This window comes from Drosophila obscura, unplaced genomic scaffold, assembly GCF_018151105.1.
Source record: "Drosophila obscura isolate BZ-5 IFL unplaced genomic scaffold, ASM1815110v1 contig_5, whole genome shotgun sequence".
Taxonomy (NCBI): Eukaryota; Metazoa; Arthropoda; class Insecta; order Diptera; family Drosophilidae; genus Drosophila; species Drosophila obscura.
Window position 1 is genome coordinate 181,666 of NW_024542839.1, and position 22,283 is coordinate 203,948.

General features: G+C 39.9%; 1 protein-coding gene across 4 annotated transcripts in view; it reads left to right on the plus strand.

Moving 5' to 3' along the window:
* The window catches only part of LOC111077553 (synaptosomal-associated protein 25), a 182,815-nt gene that overhangs the window by 110,962 nt on the left and 49,570 nt on the right, over positions 1-22,283 (plus strand). For all 4 annotated transcript variants that reach the window (XM_041595337.1, XM_041595335.1, XM_041595334.1 and 1 more), the window contains exon 6: positions 9,972-10,100. In XM_041595337.1, the coding sequence (XP_041451271.1) occupies positions 9,972-10,100 (129 nt within the window). The remainder of the gene's footprint in view (positions 1-9,971; positions 10,101-22,283) is intronic.

Here is a 22,283-nt window from a genome sequence, read left to right on the forward strand (position 1 = left end):
GTATCATTAAAAAAAAAAAACTGCATGAAATTTGGTGCACGCGTTGCGGAGATAGCCGCTTACACACAGATTTTTTTTCTACAAATTTATAGGATATACGAAAATGAATTTTCAATTATATGAATATAAACTTAAAACTTCAGCGGAGTTGTTTATAATTTTTCCCGCTCATACAAGTTTTTAATTAAGTGCTATGTGCAATTCTTTTGGAAATCGCGAGCTCATTAGCAACCGGGTTCAAATCTTAAAAATATTGCGATTTACAAAAACCGGAGCATGCTTTATTGCGTTTTAAGTGTCAAATCGAAACTTTTTGTGATAACTGGATCATGGCTGATAACACTACTCCACAAAATTGAACTTTTTTTTTAGGCTGTGAACCAAAATGACTTTTTCTGATAGATTTCAGGATTTACAAATTTGTGTAGTACTTTTTTTTTTATGGTGGCTTTAAAAAAAACTACACCCTAAAAAAAAACCATAATTCGTTAAAAAATTTTAAACCCCGAAATCTATAAGAAAAAGTCATTTTGGGCAACAGCCTAATTGTCGTGTTGACTAGTGTAATTGAAAGTCGTTTGTCAGTCGATTTCATATTTCTGATGGACCAGAATTACAGGTCCCTAATAAATAAACGGTAAAATGTGATTTCGAAGGGTTGGTCATCCAGTTTTATCTCAACCGTCTCTCTATAGATTTTAATGAACAAGACTTTAAACGTTGTCTTATTAATCCACACATACACAAAAAAATTTGCCAAGTTTTTAAGTCAAAATTAACAACAAAAATACCGCACAAAAAACATCAATTTTGCATTTGAAAGCTTAATATTTCCCCGAGCAAATTTCAACCAGATGTAAGATACTTAAGTTATGTGAAAAAAAGAAGCATCACTGCCTTTTCACAATGGCGACCATCCACCATCCATTACTGGGATGGTCCGTAAGGCAAAGTTCTTTGCAACCAAATGTAATTGACTTAAGTTATGTGAAAAAATCGCCAAACGAGCGAGAGCTTAATTCAAGGAGAAATTATTATCCAGGATCTGCTGAAGAAACAGTAGCAAAAGAGAGGCTGAGAGGCCAACAACCACAGCTACAAGAGTATTCTGCCAAGCGCGACCGCGCCGATAACGATAACGCTAAAAAATAAATAAAAAATGCCAAAAATTAAATACTATAAACGAACACATTTACGAACACATATCAGATTTAGTCGAAAATATTTCCAAACGCAGTATCGTAGAGAATGACCATATCTACCATATTGCCGAATCTGAATCAGATCGGATCATAATTATAGCCAGAGTGAAGAAATTAATTTTCAGATGTTTTCCCCGTCTCCTTCAGCAAGAGACCCGCTACTAATTCGCTTTCACGCTCGCACACTCTGCCTCGTTATGTACGCGAGGTGTAGAATCTAAATGGTACATGTATAATCTACATGTTAGATGTATCATATATATAGGAGATGTATATAAAAGATGTACCAAAAAAATTTACATTTTTTTTTTTTAATTCTACAATTCTAAAAAATCATAAGCTCAAAAATGTATGTACTGACTGAGTACGGGTATAAGTAGAGTCGCGTCCCCAGAAGCGACATACAAGTTCCTTATCGTTTTTTGCTACATCTGTTATCCACATCTACAATGTATATTGTACATCTTCTACGCTAGGGTGCGCTTGCGCACTGCATACGGCAGAGTGTGTGTGAGCGAGAAAGAGAATGAGTAGTGGGTCTCTAGCTGGAGGAGGTGCGGGAAGCAACTGAAAATTAATTTCTTCATTCTCGCTATAATTATGATCTGATCTGATTCAGATTCGGCAATCTGGTAGATATGGTCATTCTCTACGATACTGCGTTTTTAGTTTTATCGTATCCTAGATCGGCTAGCACAAAGGAAAACACCTCCGACCCCATAAATTAAATAAATATTTCTACTGTCCGTTCATAAAAAAATTAACTGAAGTGCTCAGTTCCGACATAAATGCTCGCAAAGAAAATTAGTGTTGATATTTGTATGAACGCGATAAGAAATTTTGTCGGGCACCAATTGTTTTCTAGGGTCTGTACGGCGGGCAGTATTTAGTTCAAGAAAAATAAGGCCGATAGCTACTAGCAAAGAAGTCGATGGTATTTGCTGGTATTCGTTGGTATGTTACTAGCTGCTCGAAAAAGATATAAATGTTCTATCTTCCGCAAGGTACCCTAGCAAAAACATGAATGACATAGTAAACGATGAATTTCGCTAAAAAGTAATGCATTAATAAGCGATGTATTTAACTACAAAATTTGGCTATTTTGAGAAAAAATGCATGGGTAAATTCTGTCCAAAAATATTAAATTTATTTTCATATTATATATATATATACATATATATACATATATATTTTCAAAAACAAAACACCCGCCAAAAAAGTTATCTGCTCGACTCAAGCCTCGCTTTTAGGGTGGTTTTTTCTGTTTTCGTTGTTGGAATGGAAATTTCATGCAAAGCGCAGATAATTTCGACATTCACTTGTTACAACGCACAATAGAGGTATTTTCATTTAAATGAAACACTGCTCTTGATAATAATTTTGCCCGAAATAGCAAAACCAGCGTCTCACAATTCTAACAACGTTGTCGACGCCGATGGCAAACCGGAATTCTGTTACGGCACGCGGTTTACGCGCTGTAACAGAAAGAAAATAAAGAAAAACGAGAAGGAACATGTTAGTCGCTTCTGGGGACGCGACTCTACTTATAACCATGCACAGTCAGTATATACATTTTTGAGCTTATGATTTTTTATAGTTTTAGAATTTTACATTTTACATATTTTTGCTACATATGTTATCTTCATTTCCAATGTATATTCTACATATATTCTACACATACACACACCCTCGTTAAAAATAGAAGGAAACAAGTGAAAGCCAGCTATAAAAGTGTAATAATGAAGACAAATTGAATATAATTAAGGCAGTCGAATGAGAACAGATTATATGGATATTATTATTTAATAATTTTATACCCGGGATTTAAATACGGGCTACGCAAAGGCATTTCGGGACTTTGGCGGCATCTTAGAGAGAATTGAGGTCTTTGAGAGCAAAACTACACGCTGTACCAAAATTAGGTCAGACTTAGACTTCTTCAAGGGGGCCGATGCTAATAAGCACACCATAGACCAGGCGTGTGTATTAGTTCTACACAGGGAAAAGAGGGCACACCTGGCATTGGGAGGATTTGAGATTCCTGCACCACAGCTCAGGTTTTATAGACAGCTTTTACACACACAAAGCCCTATCCTCTCTGTCGGCCGAGTTGCTTTCAATCGAAAAGGCATTGCATCATTATATCTCGAACAGCTTCCCTCGTGTCGCGTTCCTAACGGACAGCAGAAACAAGGCTCTTGTACTGACAAGGAGCATTCAGGCTAATTGTATTACCTACAAAATCAGAGAAAAGATCAATTACAACCATTATCTAAGTCGGTAGAAGTTCACTACATACCCGGCCACGCCTACATCCCTCAAAACACGTTATTAGACACAGCAGCCAAAGAATCCCATAGACTGGGAAAATACACGGTTGTAAAATGGAACCTTAAAGATTCAATCTGTGAAATACACAGAATACTAAAAGAAGAATGGGAGAGAGAATACGCCGAGTTTGCCAGCCAGAAGATACTGCACGCTTTTTCCTTCCTTTCCTTCTGTACCTCATCCAAACCATGGTTCCTAACAAGACTAAACTACCCATCTCTAAGAAAATATAATGATATTTACAACATCTTTGAAAAAGAAAACATCAGCTCGTACAAAACATTAATCGACTTCATCGTCAAAATTGACGTAAAACTGTAATAAGTTGACTTCTTCGACTTGGCAATTTCCACCTTGTAAAGGCGGGCGGCCAAATAGTCGCACGCTACTCAAGGGTAAAGTAGTAACATAACACCACCAACAAAAGGAAAGAAGGAACGTGTGAGTCGCTTCTGGGGACGCGACTCTACTTATACCCGCACTCAGTCAATATATACATTTTTGAGCATGATTTTTAAGAATTTTAGAACTTAAAAACATTTTAAATTTTTTTTGTTACATCTGTTATCTACATCTACAATGTATATTCTACATCTAACATGTAGATTATACATGTACCATTTAGATTCTACATCTCCTCCGCTAGGGGTTGCTCGCGCACTGAACGCGGCAGAGTGTGCGAGCGAGAAGGAAAATGAGTTGCGTTGTCGTTTGCCGGAGGGGGCAGGGGAAGCAACTGAAAATTAAATTTTTCATTCTGGCTATAATTATGATCCGATCTAGTTCAGATTCGGCAATCTAGTAGATATGGTCATTCTCTCCGATACTGCGTTTTTAGTTTTATCGTATCTTTAAAATTGTGCCTTTGCGGGTGCGGAAGATGGCGGGGCGAAATTTTGAGATACACTTGTAGCAGTGTGATATCACATGAGTCTGGAAACCAAATTTGGTTTCTGTAGCTCTTATAGCTCTTAACTTTTCTTACGCCAGGGAGATATCTTCCTTCAAGATAAGCGTCTCCCCAACTCAATTTGAAACCATTTGTTCCGCCAAGTTTTGGCCAGAGCATTTGGTGGTTAAATAGTTTAAGGCTAAGAAAAAGAATTGGCCCCCCATTACTCTTCCTAGCATTCAGACCAGTGCTCCATCTCCATCCTCATCTTCCACCTCTACTTCCACCCATCCAAAAAACTAACTTCCTCTCTTGTAGTTACCTACCAGAATGCTAGAGGCTTGCGTAGTAAGTTCAGCACTCTTTTCCTTGAGAGTCTCGCATTCTCATCCCACGTTATTGTGTTCACCGAGACCTGGTTAAAGCCGGACATCCTTAGTTCCGAAGTTTTGGCAGGTCGGTACACAATTTTTAGAAATGACCGTTCGTCTCGACGTGGAGGTGGGGTCCTTATTGCAGTGGACTCAATCTTCACGTTGGAACATTTCATGGTCCAGGTTCAACAAGACCTGGAATTCCTGTTCGTAAAACTGATTCTCCCAGGCTTTTCCATTTTCATTACTTGCTCGTATATTCCACCTTCCTCGGATATCTTAATATACGAGCATCACCTGTCCGCTTTAAAAACTGTTTCTTCCTCGCTATCAGATAAAGACCATATGATAGTTCTTGGTGATTTTAATTTGCCAGGTGCTGTTTGGTCTTCGGTAAACGAGTCTAATAACCTTGTGCCCATGTCACGAAACTACTTTATCGACGGCTTGCTAGACCTATCCCTGTCTCAAGTCAACCATGTGAAAAATTCCTTGGGTCGATTGCTTGATCTGTGCTTTGTCTCGGATCCGACCATAGCGTTGTTAACCCGAGCCCTTCCGCTCACTATACCCGAAGACTCCTACCATCCTACATTCGAAGTGTCAGTCGATATTGGCCCCACTGTATTGGATCGAACGGGTAGGCTATCTGAACGTGTCCGCTGCTTTCGTAAAGCCGAGTTTATGAAGCTTAATAACCTTATTAGGGATTTTGATTGGTCCGCTCTGTACTTGTGCACTGACGTTATGAAAGGCACACACATTTTTTACAATGTACTTGACACATTTTTTGATTCTTGTGTCCCACTTTCTTGTCCGGTTAGATCTGGAAAGCCTCCTTGGTTTACCAAGGAGTTATCCAGTCTAAAAAATTTAAAATCAAGACTTTATAAAAAATTTCAAGAAGTTGGTTCTCCCTCTTCTCTTTCTCACTATGTAATAGCTCGGTCAAATTTCGCCGTTCTTAACGCTCAATGCTATAAAAATTACCTATCTCGATGCAGGATACGATTTTCACAGGACCCTAAACAGTTTTACAGCTTCGTAAATAGTAAGCGTAGAACGTCCGTACATCCATCCTCGTTATCTTTTCTCAATATGTCAGCAAACAATGATCAGGCAATTGCCGATCTTTTTGCCAAATTTTTCCAAACAACCTATTCTCATGAAAGCTACTCTGGTCAGCCGTATCCATACAGTTTACCAAGGTCGAATAGCATCTTCAGCCCCTTGTTAAATGAAAGCTCACTGCTTCATGATCTTCGACTAGTTAGGCGGTGTTTTCACCAGGTCCCGACGGAGTTCCCGGCTGTGTACTCAGGTACTGTGCCGACGCTCTGTGTGGACCCTTGCTTAAACTATTCACTCTATCCATTAACTCTTCATGCTTCCCCCCCATCTGGAAGGAATCTTTTATTATTCCGCTCCATAAGAAAGGTAGCAAGTCTGATGCAAATAATTATAGAGGTATATCTAAGTTATCCGCTATTCCTAAAATGTTTGAAAAAATTTTAACTCCGCACTTGCAACATCACTGCAAATCACTTATATCTCCGTCCCAGCACGGATTTATAAGGCGACGATCAACAACCACAAATTTATTAGAGTTTACCTCTTTTATCATTAAGGGCTTTCAAGGTAACTTGCAGACGGATGTCATTTACACTGATTTTAGTAAAGCATTTGATTCTGTAAACCATTCTCTTTTAGCACAAAAACTTGACCTGTTAGGGTATCCGCCTAATCTTTTGAGATGGATTTCTAGCTACCTTTGTTCTAGGTCTCAAGGAGTCCTCTTCAAAAACTCCTTCTCTTCACCTGTTAAGGTTACTTCTGGAGTACCACAGGGCAGCCATCTAGGCCCCCTACTATTCACACTCTTTATTAATGATCTGCCTTCAGTATTAACAAACTCTCGAGTACTCATGTATGCGGATGATGTTAAACTTTGTGTCCAGTATAAGGACATTTCATTTCACTCTCGCTTGCAATCCGATCTCAATAACTTGCAATCATGGTGTTGTGCAAATATGTTACACCTAAATGCCTCGAAATGCAAAGTAATGACATTTCATCGCTCCAGCCCCATATTGGCTCCTTATAGCCTCTGCGGTGGTTCTCTTGAGAGAATTACCTTGGTTGATGATCTTGGTGTTAAATTAGACCCAAAGTTAAAGTTTTCTGAACACATTTCTACCATGGTAAATAAGGCCATGGGTGTGCTTGGGTTTATAAAGAGGTGGTCAAAGGAATTTGACGACCCCTATATAACGAAGACTCTCTATATCTCGCTTGTTCGTCCGATTTTAGAATACGGCTCTTGTGTATGGTGCCCCCAGTACAAAGTACACCAGGACCGTATAGAATCAGTGCAGAAAAACTTTTTACTTTTTGCTCTGCGTGGCCTTAACTGGGATGCAGGTGTGAGACTGCCATCTTATCCTCGTAGATTGCTTTTAATAAACCTTCCAACCTTAGTTAGTCGTAGAAAAATGCTTGGTGTGATTTTTATGCACAACCTGATCAAGGGTGATGTAGATAGCCCTGACTTCTTGAGCCGCATAAACTTTACGATTCCTATTAGATCTACTAGAAACTTCATTCCTCTTTTCCTTCCGCTTTGTAGATCGAATTATTCCTTGCACGAACCATTTAGGGTACTTTGCTCGGATTTCAATTCCCTCTACCATATAATATCAACTACTAATTCCCTTCCTCTTCTTAAATCACTAATACTAACATACCTTTCCCGTAATTAGTTATATTTTTGAGCTATCTTTGCATGTTTAGCGCTTAGAGTTGTGTTTAGCTCTAATTTTCCTCGAATTTTAGTCTAACACCTATCTTTCCTGCATGCTCGCGATCGGTTCGGTAACACGCGTCGCGCGTCATTAGGCAGCGCCCCTCGGTCGGTTGGGCGGGAGGAGGGCTGCGTTTCTGCCTGGGTTCCGCGCGTAACAGGCTTTGGCTTGGTGTCGCATGGGCCACATGATGGTGCAGTCATTGCATATCAACGTCCAGACAAAGATAGTCTCTGAAATATAAGCGCTCATCAAAACGGACAGACGGATATGGCTATATCGACTCGGCTATTAATGCTGATCAAAAATATATATACTCTATGCGGTGGGAAAAGATTACTTCTCTGCGTTGCAAACATCCACTTTTACCACAAATTCAATATACCCCATAACTCTTCGAGTACGGGCTTAAAAATATTTGTTTTTCATGCATTAATTGAGAAAATTTTAAAAGATAATCTTTAGAAAATAATAATGACAAATTTTTTGTGAAGGTCTCTTTTGAGACGAAGAGCTTTTTCGTCTACGTCCACAGAAGCGACTCACACTTTCCTTCTCGTTCGTTTTTTCTCTCTTCGCAGCAAAGTAGGCTTTTTCTAATGTCATATGGCAAAAAAAAAATATGGTTATAAACTATTGATGTCGATATTTCATCTGTAAACGGGAACTCCCATTTTGTTATTGTTTTGGTTAATTTTAAAATTTGAGGTCTGACAATAAATAACACAAATATAAGATTAAAGCATCACAAACTATTTACTTGCTGTGTGCAGCTCATTTCTGAAATCGTAAGATTATTAGCAGTCAATTTGCGAAAACCCAAGCACGCAGTTTTGCGATTTGACAGTCAATTCGAAAGTTTTTTTGAGTTGCGATAACCGGAACATGGCACATGTAACAAAATATAGATTTTTGGTTGGTATATTTGTTTATCTTGAAACAGACGGACATCGAAGATAATCGTACATTTTTTCGTTAAAACTTCTGACCAACTTTTTTATTGCATGTTAATAGCCCTTTCCTACAAATCTAGGAAGATCGGATTTGAAAGATTTAACGCTCTGTTTTCCACTATTCCATCCGGAATAGATTTTTCCTGAACTGTTATTTCAACAAGCTGTTCAAATTTTCTGATTTGGTTGGCTATAATAAAACTATACATATGTATATATCCAAATCTTGTTACCATAGATAGCCGTTTCCACATCGCTAATCGCGCTCAAAAAGCTGTGGTCAAAAATATATATATTAGGCTGAGCCAAATTTACGTGTTTCTATTTTATTTTTATACCCGTACTCAAAAAAGAGTTAAGGGGTATATAAGATTTGGGGTACATATCCCACTTCTACAAGCCCCGCCCTCTTCCGCCCCCACAAAGGACGAAAATCTGTGGCAGGTACATTTTTAAAGATACGATAAAACTTAAAAGGCAGTATCGTAGAGAATGCCCATATCTACCAGACTGCCGAATCAGAATCAGATCGGATCATAATTATAGCCAGAATGAAGAAATTAATTTTCAGTTGCTTCCCCTGCCCCCTCCGGCAAACGACAACGCAACTCATTTTCCTTCTCGCTCGCACACTCTGCCGCGTTCAGTGCGCGAGCAACCCCTAGCGGAGGAGATGTAGAATATAAATGGTACATGTAGAATCTACATGTTATATGTAGAATATACATTGTAGATGTAGATGTAGATAACAGATGTAGCAAATAAATGTAAAATGTTAAATTTTTTTTTTTTAATTTTTAAATTCTAAAAAATCATATGCTTAAAAATGTAAATACTGACTGAGTACGGGTATAAGTAGAGTCGCGTCTTTAGAAGCGACTCACACGTTCCTTCTTGTTTTTAATGTATATTTACCCAAAAAATTTTTTTTTTTTCCGTGGTAGCAACCCCAAATATTAAACTAAAAATTTGAAAAAAAATTTATAATTTTATTGAATAACAAAGAACAGAATTGGGTGGTGTCCCCTTAAAAAAACAAAAAAAAAATTGTTTGGTCAAATTTTGGCCCAGCCTATTAAAGAATTAGCTCACAATTCCTGGTTTTACCATAAAAAAACCTTTTATCTTGTCGCTACAACCAGAAGTGTGGTTGAATACTACCATTAAACATTTTTGTATACACGTATAAATTACAATACTTTTTTGTTTTTAACAACGGTGTTTTATAGTGTTATAGGTCTTTGAAATAGCTGAAACGCATTTTCATAAAAGCGAGGTAAAATTAACAATACTTAAATTGAAAAAGATTACCAAAAATATCTTTACAGTGTCAGAGTGTAAATTAAACTTATTCTAAAGTACACGAATTTCGTATCAATTCAATAAGCATATATATTCTTTTCCACTTATCTTTCCAGGAGCCAGTCTTTTAAAGAAGACGATGGAACTTGGAAAGGAAATGATGATGGAAAAGTTGTCAATAATCAACCTCAAAGAGTTATGGATGATAGAAATGGAATGATGGCACAAGCAGGATATATTGGCAGGTAAAATGACGATTTGTATTTTTTAATTTTAACGTTTTTGGTGTTCCTACCTCTGGACCTAGCTCTTGGCCATAATCTCTAAAAGTAGAATATTTTAAGTTTTTTTTTTCAAGTACTAGGGCGGAGCCAGAAATAGCCTAACTACTGAAAAACAGACATTTTTTTTAATATTCAATATACAGGGGTGCCACAGAAATCACTTCCGCGGGAAAATCAACTCAATTCCATTCCGCGGTGCCACACACCAATTTTTCAGCGGAATGAAAATCGCTCACAATTTATCCACCGATTTAATTAAATACACCCATAAAACACACCTTAAACGAATTTTAGTAAATCACTATCCAATCCGCTGACTGAATTTTCACTTAACGATTCCGCGCTAAATTCGCTGCAGTCCGAGGTGGCCACCTAGGACGACTCGGGCTTTCGAAGTTAATACAGTAATTTTTTTTAAGCCGAATTCGGAGCAAGATATTTTATATTAATTATATTGAAAGCATTCTGTTTTTCTTTAATTAAGCATTGCAGTGAAACTTCCTTTACTTCAAACGTGTGTGTCTGGTTTCCCGGCCTCATATTCCCCAATAAATTCCTCAAAATAGCCAGTGGAGCAAATTAACGTAATCTCACCTTTGTTTTCTATTTGCATTGCCCACTGCATATATATATATTGTAACCGATTATAATTACTCACGGCAGCGGCCGTTCTTTCGCCTCTTTATATCTCCTTCTTCATTTGCTACTGCAGGTGCAGCATCTATACTGTTCTATCACATTCTCTCTCTCTATCTATCGCTCGTGATCGGCTCAGCAGCAGCCGAGCTTCTATCGCTTCTTTCGTTCTCTCTCTCGCTTGCATTAGGGAACGGGCAATTCGGTCCGCCTGCCCTCTTCTAGTCTTTAATTGATCGTCATCATTATCGCACTCACGTTCTACTGTCTTGATCAATCACTCACTTCTCTCGCATATTGAACAGACCCTGCGTCTTCAATTCTCGCTTTGATTTGATCATCCGGTACCCCTCGCTTTATTTCGCTACACCTACGCACCCCATATTTCGCCTACTTAACAAATAAACTGTACACACATAAAGTATATTGAATCGCTCGACTTCTTAATTTAATCTAAATTCAACAGCTAGTGAAAAAGCTCGCTAGCTCAACATTTGGTGACCCCGACGTGATTTGTGCAATAAACAATTCGGTAGTGCAAATTACAAACTACAATTTATTATCGAAATTACCCTCAAGATCCGTTCGTTCGTTTGGTTTCACTTGCCTGCTGTCTCAACCCGTGTCATCGACCACATAGGTGCACACAAGCTTATAGAGACAGCCCATGCATATAGGCATAGCTGTCGGCAGTCTTTCCCGTATATTTTGCGTGTTGCTCTTTTCGGTCATCTTCCCGCTAGAAACGTTTCTAACTCTGCCCTTGCTATGGGAACCGATGCTGGAAACGACATTGCAGTAGCCGCAGCTAAAAACAGGGTGACTTTCCTGAGACTGAAAGTACCTTCATTAATAAAACAATTGGAAAGGATGAAGGCTATTTTGGAGAGTGAGATATCGCTGCGTGATTATTTTACGCTAATTGTATGGCTGAAGGAGATCGAGGAGCTGCAGGGCACTTTTAAAACCCTGCACAACGAGCTCCAAGAGTTGGATTACGACAATAATCACATTGGATTGTGCGAAAAGTTTAATTGTGGTTTCATGCCGCTGAATGCTTCGATTCGGCTGGAAATCTCTCGTCTCAACCCTAACCTGCCTCCTCCCTCTACAGTTTCAGCAAAAACTATTATTGCTAATATTGTTGGCAGGCAGCTGCCACCACGGAGGAATCCGGTACCCGTTCTATGCCTTGTGCAATCGCCATCTACGGATACAACGAAGCCAGCCACATGCTTATGTGTGGGGCGAATGCTGCAGTTGACAACAGATGAGCGGGTAGAGCAGTCTGTTGATGCAAAAAATCATTTTCGCGACGTATGCATGGATGTCTCTGAATCCAGCTCCCGTTCTCAGGAGGAGTACAATACGATTTTGGAGAAACCAGCTTTATCAGCTGCTCAATTGACGACAGGTTACAAGGAACCACATTTGAAGTTCGACATTGGCAGCGATGTCCCAGCACCGTTGGAACTAGCTTCGGAACCGGCTACTAAGAGACCATTACTCTCGTGCTTGAACATTCAGTCGTCGACGCGCCCCTGCAGGCGCTCAGTTCATGCCTTGTCTACAGAAGAACAGCCCAACGACCCCTCCGGACTACCTGGTCCTAAACTTCCGTTATCAAGACCAGCTCTAAGCTCTGAGTGTGAAGCTGACGGATTCTGCAACGTTAGCATTGAGACTTATCGTGCCAGTAGCTACGTGAAGTCAAACGGTCACAATCCGGTTGGTATTTCTTCTCGTTGGTCTCGTCGGATTCATTTGAACGGGCCCCCTCTTTTGATTTATGGAACTCATTCTCAATCTTCGTTAAACCTGGCTGGCCGTCATCCAATCGGCGTACCAAACAAGACTCTAGTTCAGCGCACCAAAACCTTAGCGTTCATCAACGCTAATAAGCAGAAACTTCGCGCTGGACTTCGTGCTCTGCTTGCAATAAGTCCATCCCAATATTGGCCTATTAGGGGGAGTGGAGCTGCCGTGAAGATGGGCAACTACAATTGCTTTCGAATCACTGACAATTCAGGCCACATTTTGGGCATTTTTAATCCTACAACATTAGCTTCAATTACAGAGAGCTCTGCCGATCTGGATGTGCCAGTTCGTGGCCCTCTCTTTTCGTTTCCTGAACCTAGCGTAACATGCCTGATCTTGCATCAATTGGATGACAGGCAATGCGTTACCTACTTACTCCATATCTCCTGTACGCGATGGAAAGAAGATTACATCTCGTCGCTGCAGCTGCGTTCAAAGCGTATACAGAACCCTGGGACATTGGTCAAATTCATACCCGGATTCATTGACGTGTCTCAAGATGCTTTGCTAAATACGGAATCAGGATTGCTACATCAAATCAGCCACAAGCGACGGCTGTGAAACCCTTCAGCATCTGTTGAAAGTCAGGCTTTCAACGGGGGAGTATGTCTGGTTTCCCGGCCTCATATTCCCCAATAAATTCCTCAAAATAGCCAGTGGAGCAAATTAACGTAATCTCACCTTTGTTTTCTATTTGCATTGCCCACTGCATATATATATATTGTAACCGATTATAATTACTCACGGCAGCGGCCGTTCTTTCGCCTCTTTATATCTCCTTCTTCATTTGCTACTGCAGCTGCAGCATCTATACTGTTCTATCACATTCTCTCTCTCTATCTATCGCTCGTGCTCGGCTCAGCAGCAGCCGAGCTTCTATCGCTTCTTTCGTTCTCTCTCTCGCTTGCATTAGGGAACGGGCAATTCGGTCCGCCTGCCCTCTTCTAGTCTTTAATTGATCGTCATCATTATCGCACTCACGTTCTACTGTCTTGATCAATCACTCACTTCTCTCGCATATTGAACAGACCCTGCGTCTTCAATTCTCGCTTTGATTTGATCATCCGGTACCCCTCGCTTTATTTCGCTACACCTACGCACCCCATATTTCGCCTACTTAACAAATAAACTGTACACACATAAAGTATATTGAATCGCTCGACTTCTTAATTTAATCTAAATTCAACAGCTAGTGAAAAAGCTCGCTAGCTCAACAGTGTGCATACTTTTTGTGCAAATTGTGAAAAAATTTGTAGTCATTTGTATGTGTCATCGCTTCAAAATGCCAAAACAGAACTACCAAACCATTTCTACACATTATTGCCATTGCATTTATGTCAAAACCCCTGTTCGGCTAAGTGCAGACCCATGGCAGCACAAATAGAAGCATAGCGATCAATATACCACAAACTGGTTATTTTAATGAACTAAATTAGCAGTAGTTTGAGAAGACAATCACATGATCACATGATAAAATCAATAAAACTGCAAAATGACGCCTATTCGAATTGAATTGAAAGGTGTCAGCCCTAGCCTTAGTTCGAATTTGGTTTTTCACAATGCGAAGAAAAATGAAATCGCGCGGAATTCTGTGGCATGCTCTGCGCGGTTTCCAATTTCACTAGTGATTTCTGTGGTACCCCTGATAGAATAGATTTTAGATTTATATGCTTTTTCCAGAACTTTTTACATTTTTGTATCTTTTTCAAAAATTATGATTTGTCGAGGTCCTTAAAATAGGCATTTTTTTTGGGATGACTTAATCATTGGACTCAAAACTCTTTCCGCCGAACCATTTCTCGAGGATTGAAAACAAGACATAGTCACTAAGGACAGAGAATAGGGTGAGAAAAAGTGCAATTCGAAGCATAATTCATGGATTTTTGAAATGGAAACTGCACATGTGTGCCCTTTGCACTGTCCTGGTCAAAGCAACCGAAAAGTGTTGAACTTTTGGTACTTGAACGTCTTACTTTGGCATTGGACCAGCAACGGTATTTGTCAGGTAAAATTAGTTTTGAGTCGTTTTGGTCAAACGGCTGCAAGTTGCTCCTCCGCTGGAGGTCGCTCGCGTACATAACGAGGCAGAGTGTACGAGCGAGAAAGAGAATGAGTAGCGGGTCTCTTGCTGAACGAGACGGCGGAAGCAACTTTTCAGTTCTTCATTCTGGCTATAATTATGATCCGATCTGATTCAGACTCGGCAATCTGGTAGATATGGTCATTCTCTACGATACTGCCTTTTTTGTTTTTTCGTATCTTTAAAATTGTGCCTGCCACAGATGTTCGTCCTTTGTGGTGGCGGAAGAGCCATGTCTGTCTGTCTGAGCGCCTGGATCTCAGAGACTATAAGAGGTAGAGAAACCAAATTTGGTTTCCAGACTCATGTTATATCCCACTGCTACAACAACACCGCTACGACAAAGGACAAAAATCTGTGGCAGGCAGAATTGTAAAGATACGATAAAACTAAAAACACAGAATCGTAGAGAATGCCCTAACTCTTATAGTCTCTGAGATCCAGGCGCTCAAAAAAAGACGGACGGACGGACAGACAGACATGGCTATATCGACTGGGCTATTGATGCTGATCAAGAATATATATACTTTATGGGTCGGAAACGTTTCCTTCTCTGCGTTACACACATCCACTTTTACCACAAATCTTATATACCCCTTAACTCTTTTTTGAGTACGGGTATAAGGACACCAAAAAAAAATAAAAAAGTACTACAAAAAATTTTAAATTCCGAAATCTATCAGAAAAAGTAATTTTTGTTCACAGCCTAAATAAAAAGTTCAATTTTGTCGAGTAGTGTTATATACAAAAACAAGAAAAAAATGATCGAAACCATATTAAGACGTGTAGAAATATCAAACACTCCCATTAGCTACATAGAGAATACAACTAATTTTGGCTTTATAACAGTACTCTATCGTGAGATGATCTCACACTTATGGGATTGAGGCATTTGGAAACTTTCGCTACGCAAACAGGCAAAAGTTGAGCGTGTGCTTTAATAATATAGCTAGATACATATTTGGATTAAGGCGCAACGACAGAATCCTTGCATTCTCATATAAAAAACTAACTTCCTCTCTTTTAGTTACCCACCAGAATGCTGAGGCTTGCGTAGTAAGCTCAGCACTCTTTTTCTTGAAAGTCTCATAGTCTCGTCCCATGTTATTGTGTTTAATGAGATCTGGTTAAAGCCGGACATCCTTACTTCTGAAGTTTTGGCAGGTCGGTACACAATTTTTAGAAATGACTCCATTGCAGTGGAGTCAAACTTCACGTCGGAACATTTCATGGTCCAGGTTCAACAAGACCTGGAATTCCTGTTCGTAAAACTGATTCTCCCGGGCTTTTCCATTTTTATTACTTGCTCCTATATTCCACCTTCCTCGGATATATTAATATACGAGCATCACCTGTCCGCTTTAAAAACTGTTTCTTCCTTTCTATCAGATAAAGACCATATGATGCCAGGTACTGTTTGGTCTTCGGTAAACGAGTCTAATAATCTTGTGCCCATGTCACGGCATGACTTTATCGACGGCTTGCTAGACCTATCCCTGTCTCAAGTCAACCATGTGAAAATTTCCTTTGGTCGATTGCTTTGTCTCGGATCCGACCATAGCGTTGCTAACACGAGCTCTTCCGCTCACTATACCTGAAGACTCCTACTATCCTACATTCGAAGTGTAGGTCGATATTGGGTCTGCTGTGGTGGATCGAATGGGTAGGCTATCTGAACGTGTCCGCTGCTCTCTTAAAAGCCGAGTTTATGAAACTTAATAACCTCATTAGGGATTTTGATTGGTCCGCTCTGTACTTGTGCACTGACGTTATGAAAGGCACAAACATTTTTTACAATGTACTTGACACATTTGTTTTTAAGCCGGTGTTTTCACCAGGTCCCGACGGAGTTCCCGGCTGTGTACATAGGTACTATGCCGACGCTCTGTGTGGACCCCTACTTAAACTATTCACTCTATCCATTAACTCTTCATGCTTCAATTCTGTAAACCATTCCCTTCTAGCACAAAAACTTGACCTTTTAGGGTTTCCGCCTAATCTTTTGAGATGGATTTCTAGCTACCTTCGTTCTAGGTCTCAAAGAGTCCTCTTCAAAAACTCCTTCTCTTCACCAGTTAAGGTTTCTCTGGAGTACCACAGGGCAGCCATCTAGGCCCCCTACTTTTTACACTCTTTATTAATGACCTGCCTTCAGTATTAAGAAACTCTCGAGTACTCATGTATGTGGATAATGTTAAACTCTGTGTCCAGTATAAGGACATTTAATTTCACTCTCGCTTGCAATCCGATCTCAATAACTTTCAGTCATGGTGTTGTGCAAATATATTACAACTAAAAGGAGCTCCAGCCCCTTTTTGGCTCCTTACAGCCTCTGCGGTGGTTCTCTTGAGAATTACCATGGTTGATGATCTTGGTGTTAAGCTAGACCCAAACTTAAAGTTTTCTGAACACATTGTACCATGGTAAATAAGGACAAGGGCGTGCGTGGATTTATAAAGAGGTGTTTAAAGGTATTTGACGACCCCTTGTTCGTCCGATTTTAGAGTACGGCTCTTGTGTATGGTGCTCTCAATACAAAGTACACCAGGACCGTATAGAATCAGTCCAGAAAAACTTTTTGCTCTGCGTGGCCTTAACTGGGATGCAGATTGCTTTTAATAAACCTTTCAACCTTAGTTAGTCGTAGAAAAATGCTTGGGGTGTTTTTTATGCAAAACCTGATCAAGGGTCTGTTGGGCGGGAGAAGGTGCTGGTGTGCTTGGTGTCGCATTGGCCACTTGATGGTGCAGTCATTGCATATCATCGTCCAGACAAAATTTTCGACATGGCTCTATTGAAATGGATTGATCGTACATTAAATAAGCCTCACCAGACAACCCGAATATCTGTATGAAAAACTTAGATTTACCAATTCCTCAATAACGAACAATATTATCACCATACGATATAGAACACTAACTCCTTGGAGACATTTCCTTGTGAATGTTATTCGCATATGGAATCAACTTCCACATCACATGAAAACAATACGAAACCTTTCACAATTCAAAACACAGTGACAAGCGCACCTTACACTAGATTAAAATTTAAAAATCAAATTCAAAAAAATACAAAAACAAGAAAGTTATCATAAGAAAAACAAAAAAACAAATGTAACCATTAATTATTATGTCATACAAAAATATTAATTTACCTCTAAGTTTAAAAAAAATTAATGTGACACCTAGTGACTAGTGCTCTAATTACACTAGTCGACACGACATTTCCGCGTTGGCCCAAATTGACATTTCTGATAGATTTCGGGATTTTTAATTTTTTAAAGAATTATGGTTTAGTTTTTTTTTAAGAATTTTTTAAAATCTGGTATTTTTTCATGTTTTTTCAGAGGTAGTGCTTCTATTTTTCAAATAACTTAAGTATCTTATGTCTGCTTGCGTAGAACTTTGCAGTTATGAAAGCTGACAAATGCAGCTATAAATCCGACCCATACACTTTGAAGCTGCAGCTAAACGCCTGGTAGATATTAAGATTTCAAATTCAAATTTGATAATTTTCCCCCGAATTATTGATTTTAAAAAGTCAGGAATAGTCGAAACAAAACAAAATAATAAAAAAATATTGCGGGCCCAACTGGCGATTGGTTGTTCCGTTGGCATTAAATGTTTTTCTTACTATTTTTCGTTGTGTTTTTCGTTTTTTATTTGGTGTTATGTGGCTACAAGTTTTTAAATGTTTTTTTTCTGGCTGTCTTCTTTTGTCATTCGAATCAGATTCCTTTATGAGAGTCCACACATAGTCAACCAAAATATTCTCACTCAAAACACCTTGAAACCGTCGTTCCATAGCTTTTAGTTGTTGGTGAAATCTCTCTCCGTGTCCATCACTAACGTCCTAGGTTTGTTGGAAAAAAGTCTAAATGGGAGTGCAGGAAATTTTTTTCATAATTCTGAACTAGATCTGTCTGGAAGTTGATATGCAATGACTGCACCATCAAGTGGCCCATGCGACACCAAGCCGAAGCCTGTTACGCGCGGAACCCAGGCAGAAACGCAGCCCTCCTCCCGCCCAACCGACCGAGGGGCGCTGCCGCATGACGCGCGACGCGTGTTACCGAACCGATCGCGAGCATGCAGGAAAGATAGGTGTTAGACTAAAATTCGAGGAAAATTAGAGCTAAACACAACTCAAAGAGCTAAGCATGCAAAGATAGCTAAAAAATATAACTAATTACGGGAAAGGTATGTTAGTATTAGTGATTTAAGAAGAGGAAGGGAATTAGTAGTTGATATTATGTGGTAAAGGGAATTGAAGTCCGAGCAAAGTACCCTAAATGGTCCGTGCAAGGAATAATTCGATCTACAAAGCGGAAGGAAAAGAGGAATGAAGTTTCTAGTAGATCTAATAGGAATCGTAAAGTTTATGCGGCTCAACAAGTCAGGGCTATCTACATCACCCTTGATCAGGTTGTGCATAAAAATCACACCAAGCATTTTTCTACGACTAACTAAGGTTGGAAGGTTTATTAAAAGCAATGTACGAGGATAAGATGGCAGTCTCACACCTGCATCCCAGTTAAGGCCACGCAGAGCAAAAAGTAAAAAGTTTTTCTGGACTGATTCTATACGGTCCTGGTGTACTTTGTACTGGGGGCACCATACACAAGAGCCGTATTCTAAAATCGGACGAACAAGCGAGATATAGAGAGTCTTCGTTATATAGGGGTCGTCAAATTCCTTTGACCACCTCTTTATAAACCCAAGCACCCCCATGGCCTTATTTACCATGGTAGAAATGTGTTCAGAAAACTTCAACTTTGGGTCTAATTTAACACCAAGATCATCAACCAAGGTAATTCTCTCAAGAGAACCACCGCAGAGGCTATAAGGAGCCAATAGGGGGCTGGAGCGATGAAATGTCATTACTTTGCATTTCGAGGCATTTAGGTGTAACATATTTGCACAACACCATGATTGAAAGTTATTGAGATCGGATTGCAAGCGAGAGTGAAATGAAATGTCCTTATACTGGACACAAAGTTTAACATCATCCGCATACATGAGTACTCGAGAGTTTGTTAATACTGAAGGCAGATCATTAATAAAGAGTGTGAATAGTAGGGGGCCTAGATGGCTGCCCTGTGGTACTCCAGAAGTAACCTTAACAGGTGAAGAGAAGGAGTTTTTGAAGAGGACTCCTTGAGACCTAGAACAAAGGTAGCTAGAAATCCATCTCAAAAGATTAGGCGGAAACCCTAAAAGGTCAAGTTTTTGTGCTAAAAGGGAATGGTTTACAGAATCAAATGCTTTACTAAAATCAGTGTAAATGACATCCGTCTTCAAGTTACCTTGAAAGCCTTTAATGATAAAAGAGGTAAACTCTAATAAAATTGTGGTTGTTGATCGTCGCCTTATAAATCCGTGCTGGGACAGAGATATAAGTGATTTGCAGAGATGTTGCAAGTGCGGAGTTAAAATTTTTTCAAACATTTTAGGAATAGCGGATAATTTAAATATACCCCTATAATTATTTGCATCAGACTTGCTACCTTTCTTATGGAGCGGAATAATAAAAGATTCCTTCCAGATGGGGGGGAAGCATGAAAAGTTAATGGATAGGGTGAATAGTTTAAGCAAGGGTCCACACAGAGCGTCGGAACAGTACCTGAGTACACAGCCGGGAACTCCGTCGGGACCTGGTGAAAACACCGGCTTAACTAGTCGAAGATCATGAAGCAGTGAGCTTTCATTTAACAAGGGGCTGAAGATGCCATTCGACCTTGGTAAACTGTATGGATACGGCTGACCAGAGTAGCTTTCATGAGAATAGGTTGTTTGGAAAAATTTGGCAAAAAGATCGGCAATTGCCTGATCATTGTTTGCTGACATATTGAGAAAAGATAACGAGGATGGATGTACGGACGTTCTACGGTTACTATTTACGAAGCTGTAAAACTGTTTAGGGTCCTGTGAAAATCGTATCCTGCATCGAGATAGGTAATTTTTATAGCATTGAGCGTTAAGAACGGCGAAATTTGACCGAGCTATTACATAGTGAGAAAGAGAAGAGGGAGAACCAACTTCTTGAAATTTTTTATAAAGTCTTGATTTTAAATTTTTTAGACTGGATAACTCCTTGGTAAACCAATGAGGCTTTCCAGATCTAACCGGACAAGAAAGTGGGACACAAGAATCAAAAAATGTGTCAAGTACATTGTAAAAAATGTGTGTGCCTTTCATAACGTCAGTGCACAAGTACAGAGCGGACCAATCAAAATCCCTAATAAGGTTATTAAGCTTCATAAACTCGGCTTTACGAAAGCAGCGGACACGTTCAGATAGCCTACCCATTCGATCCAATACAGTAGGGCCAATATCGACTGACACTTCGAATGTAGGATGGTAGGAGTCTTCAGGTATACTGAGCGGAAGGGCTCGGGTTAACAACGCTATGGTCGGATCCGAGACAAAGCACAGATCAAGCAATCGACCCAAGGAATTTTTCACATGGTTGACTTGAGACAGGGATAGGTCTAGCAAGCCGTCGATAAAGTAGTTTCGTGACATGGGCACAAGGTTATTAGACTCGTTTACCGAAGACCAAACAGCACCTGGCAAATTAAAATCACCAAGAACTATCATATGGTCTTTATCTGATAGCGAGGAAGAAACAGTTTTTAAAGCGGACAGGTGATGCTCGTATATTAAGATATCCGAGGAAGGTGGAATATACGAGCAATTAATCAAAAAATGGAAAAGCCCGGGAGAATCAGTTTTACGAACAGGAATTCCAGGTCTTGTTGAACCTGGACCATGAAATGTTCCGACGTGAAGTTTGACTCCACTGCAATGGCGTCATTTCTAAAAATTGTGTACCGACCTGCCAAAACTTCGGAACTAAGGATGTCCGGCTTTAACCAGGTCTCGGTGAACACAATAACGTGGGATGAGAATGCGAGACTCTCAAGGAAAAGAGTGCTGAGCTTACTACGCAAGCCTCTAGCATTCTGGTAGGTAACTACAAGAGAGGAAGTTAGTTTTTTGGATGGGTGGAAGTAGAGGTGGAAGATGAGGATGGAGATGGAGCACTGGTCTGAATGCTAGGAAGAGTAATGGGGGGTCTATTCTTTTTCTTAGCCTTAAACTCTTTAACCACCAAATGCTCCGGCCAAAACTTGGCGGAACAAATGGTTTCAAATTGAGTTGGGGAGACGCTTATCTTGAAGGAAGATATCTCCCTGGCGTAAGAAAAGTTAAATTTTTCCACCTTAAAGCCGACGGCTTTTATTTTGCTTTGTATAAAAGCGGTCACATCATTGGATGTGAGGTCAGGGGCTTGTCGCTTTGGTGGGACTCCCACCAGTGGTTTTGGCACCACAGGCCTAGTACCTGTGATGGCAGTATCCGGTGGTCCTGGACATCTATTAGCTGGTGGGAGCAAAACTGAGGGGATAGTTAAGGGGTGGGGTGCGGACTCGATGGACACGGACTCTACAGACATTTCTAACTGCATACTCTCCGAAGTGAAGCATTCGGCTCCCGAATCTGCATCACCAGCAGCGATCGTTGCCCTTGGAGTAGCAAACGTAATCAACTGCTGCACTAAGGGAGTGGTCGGAGTAAGTTTTTCGGATGCCGGTGGACATGAGGCAG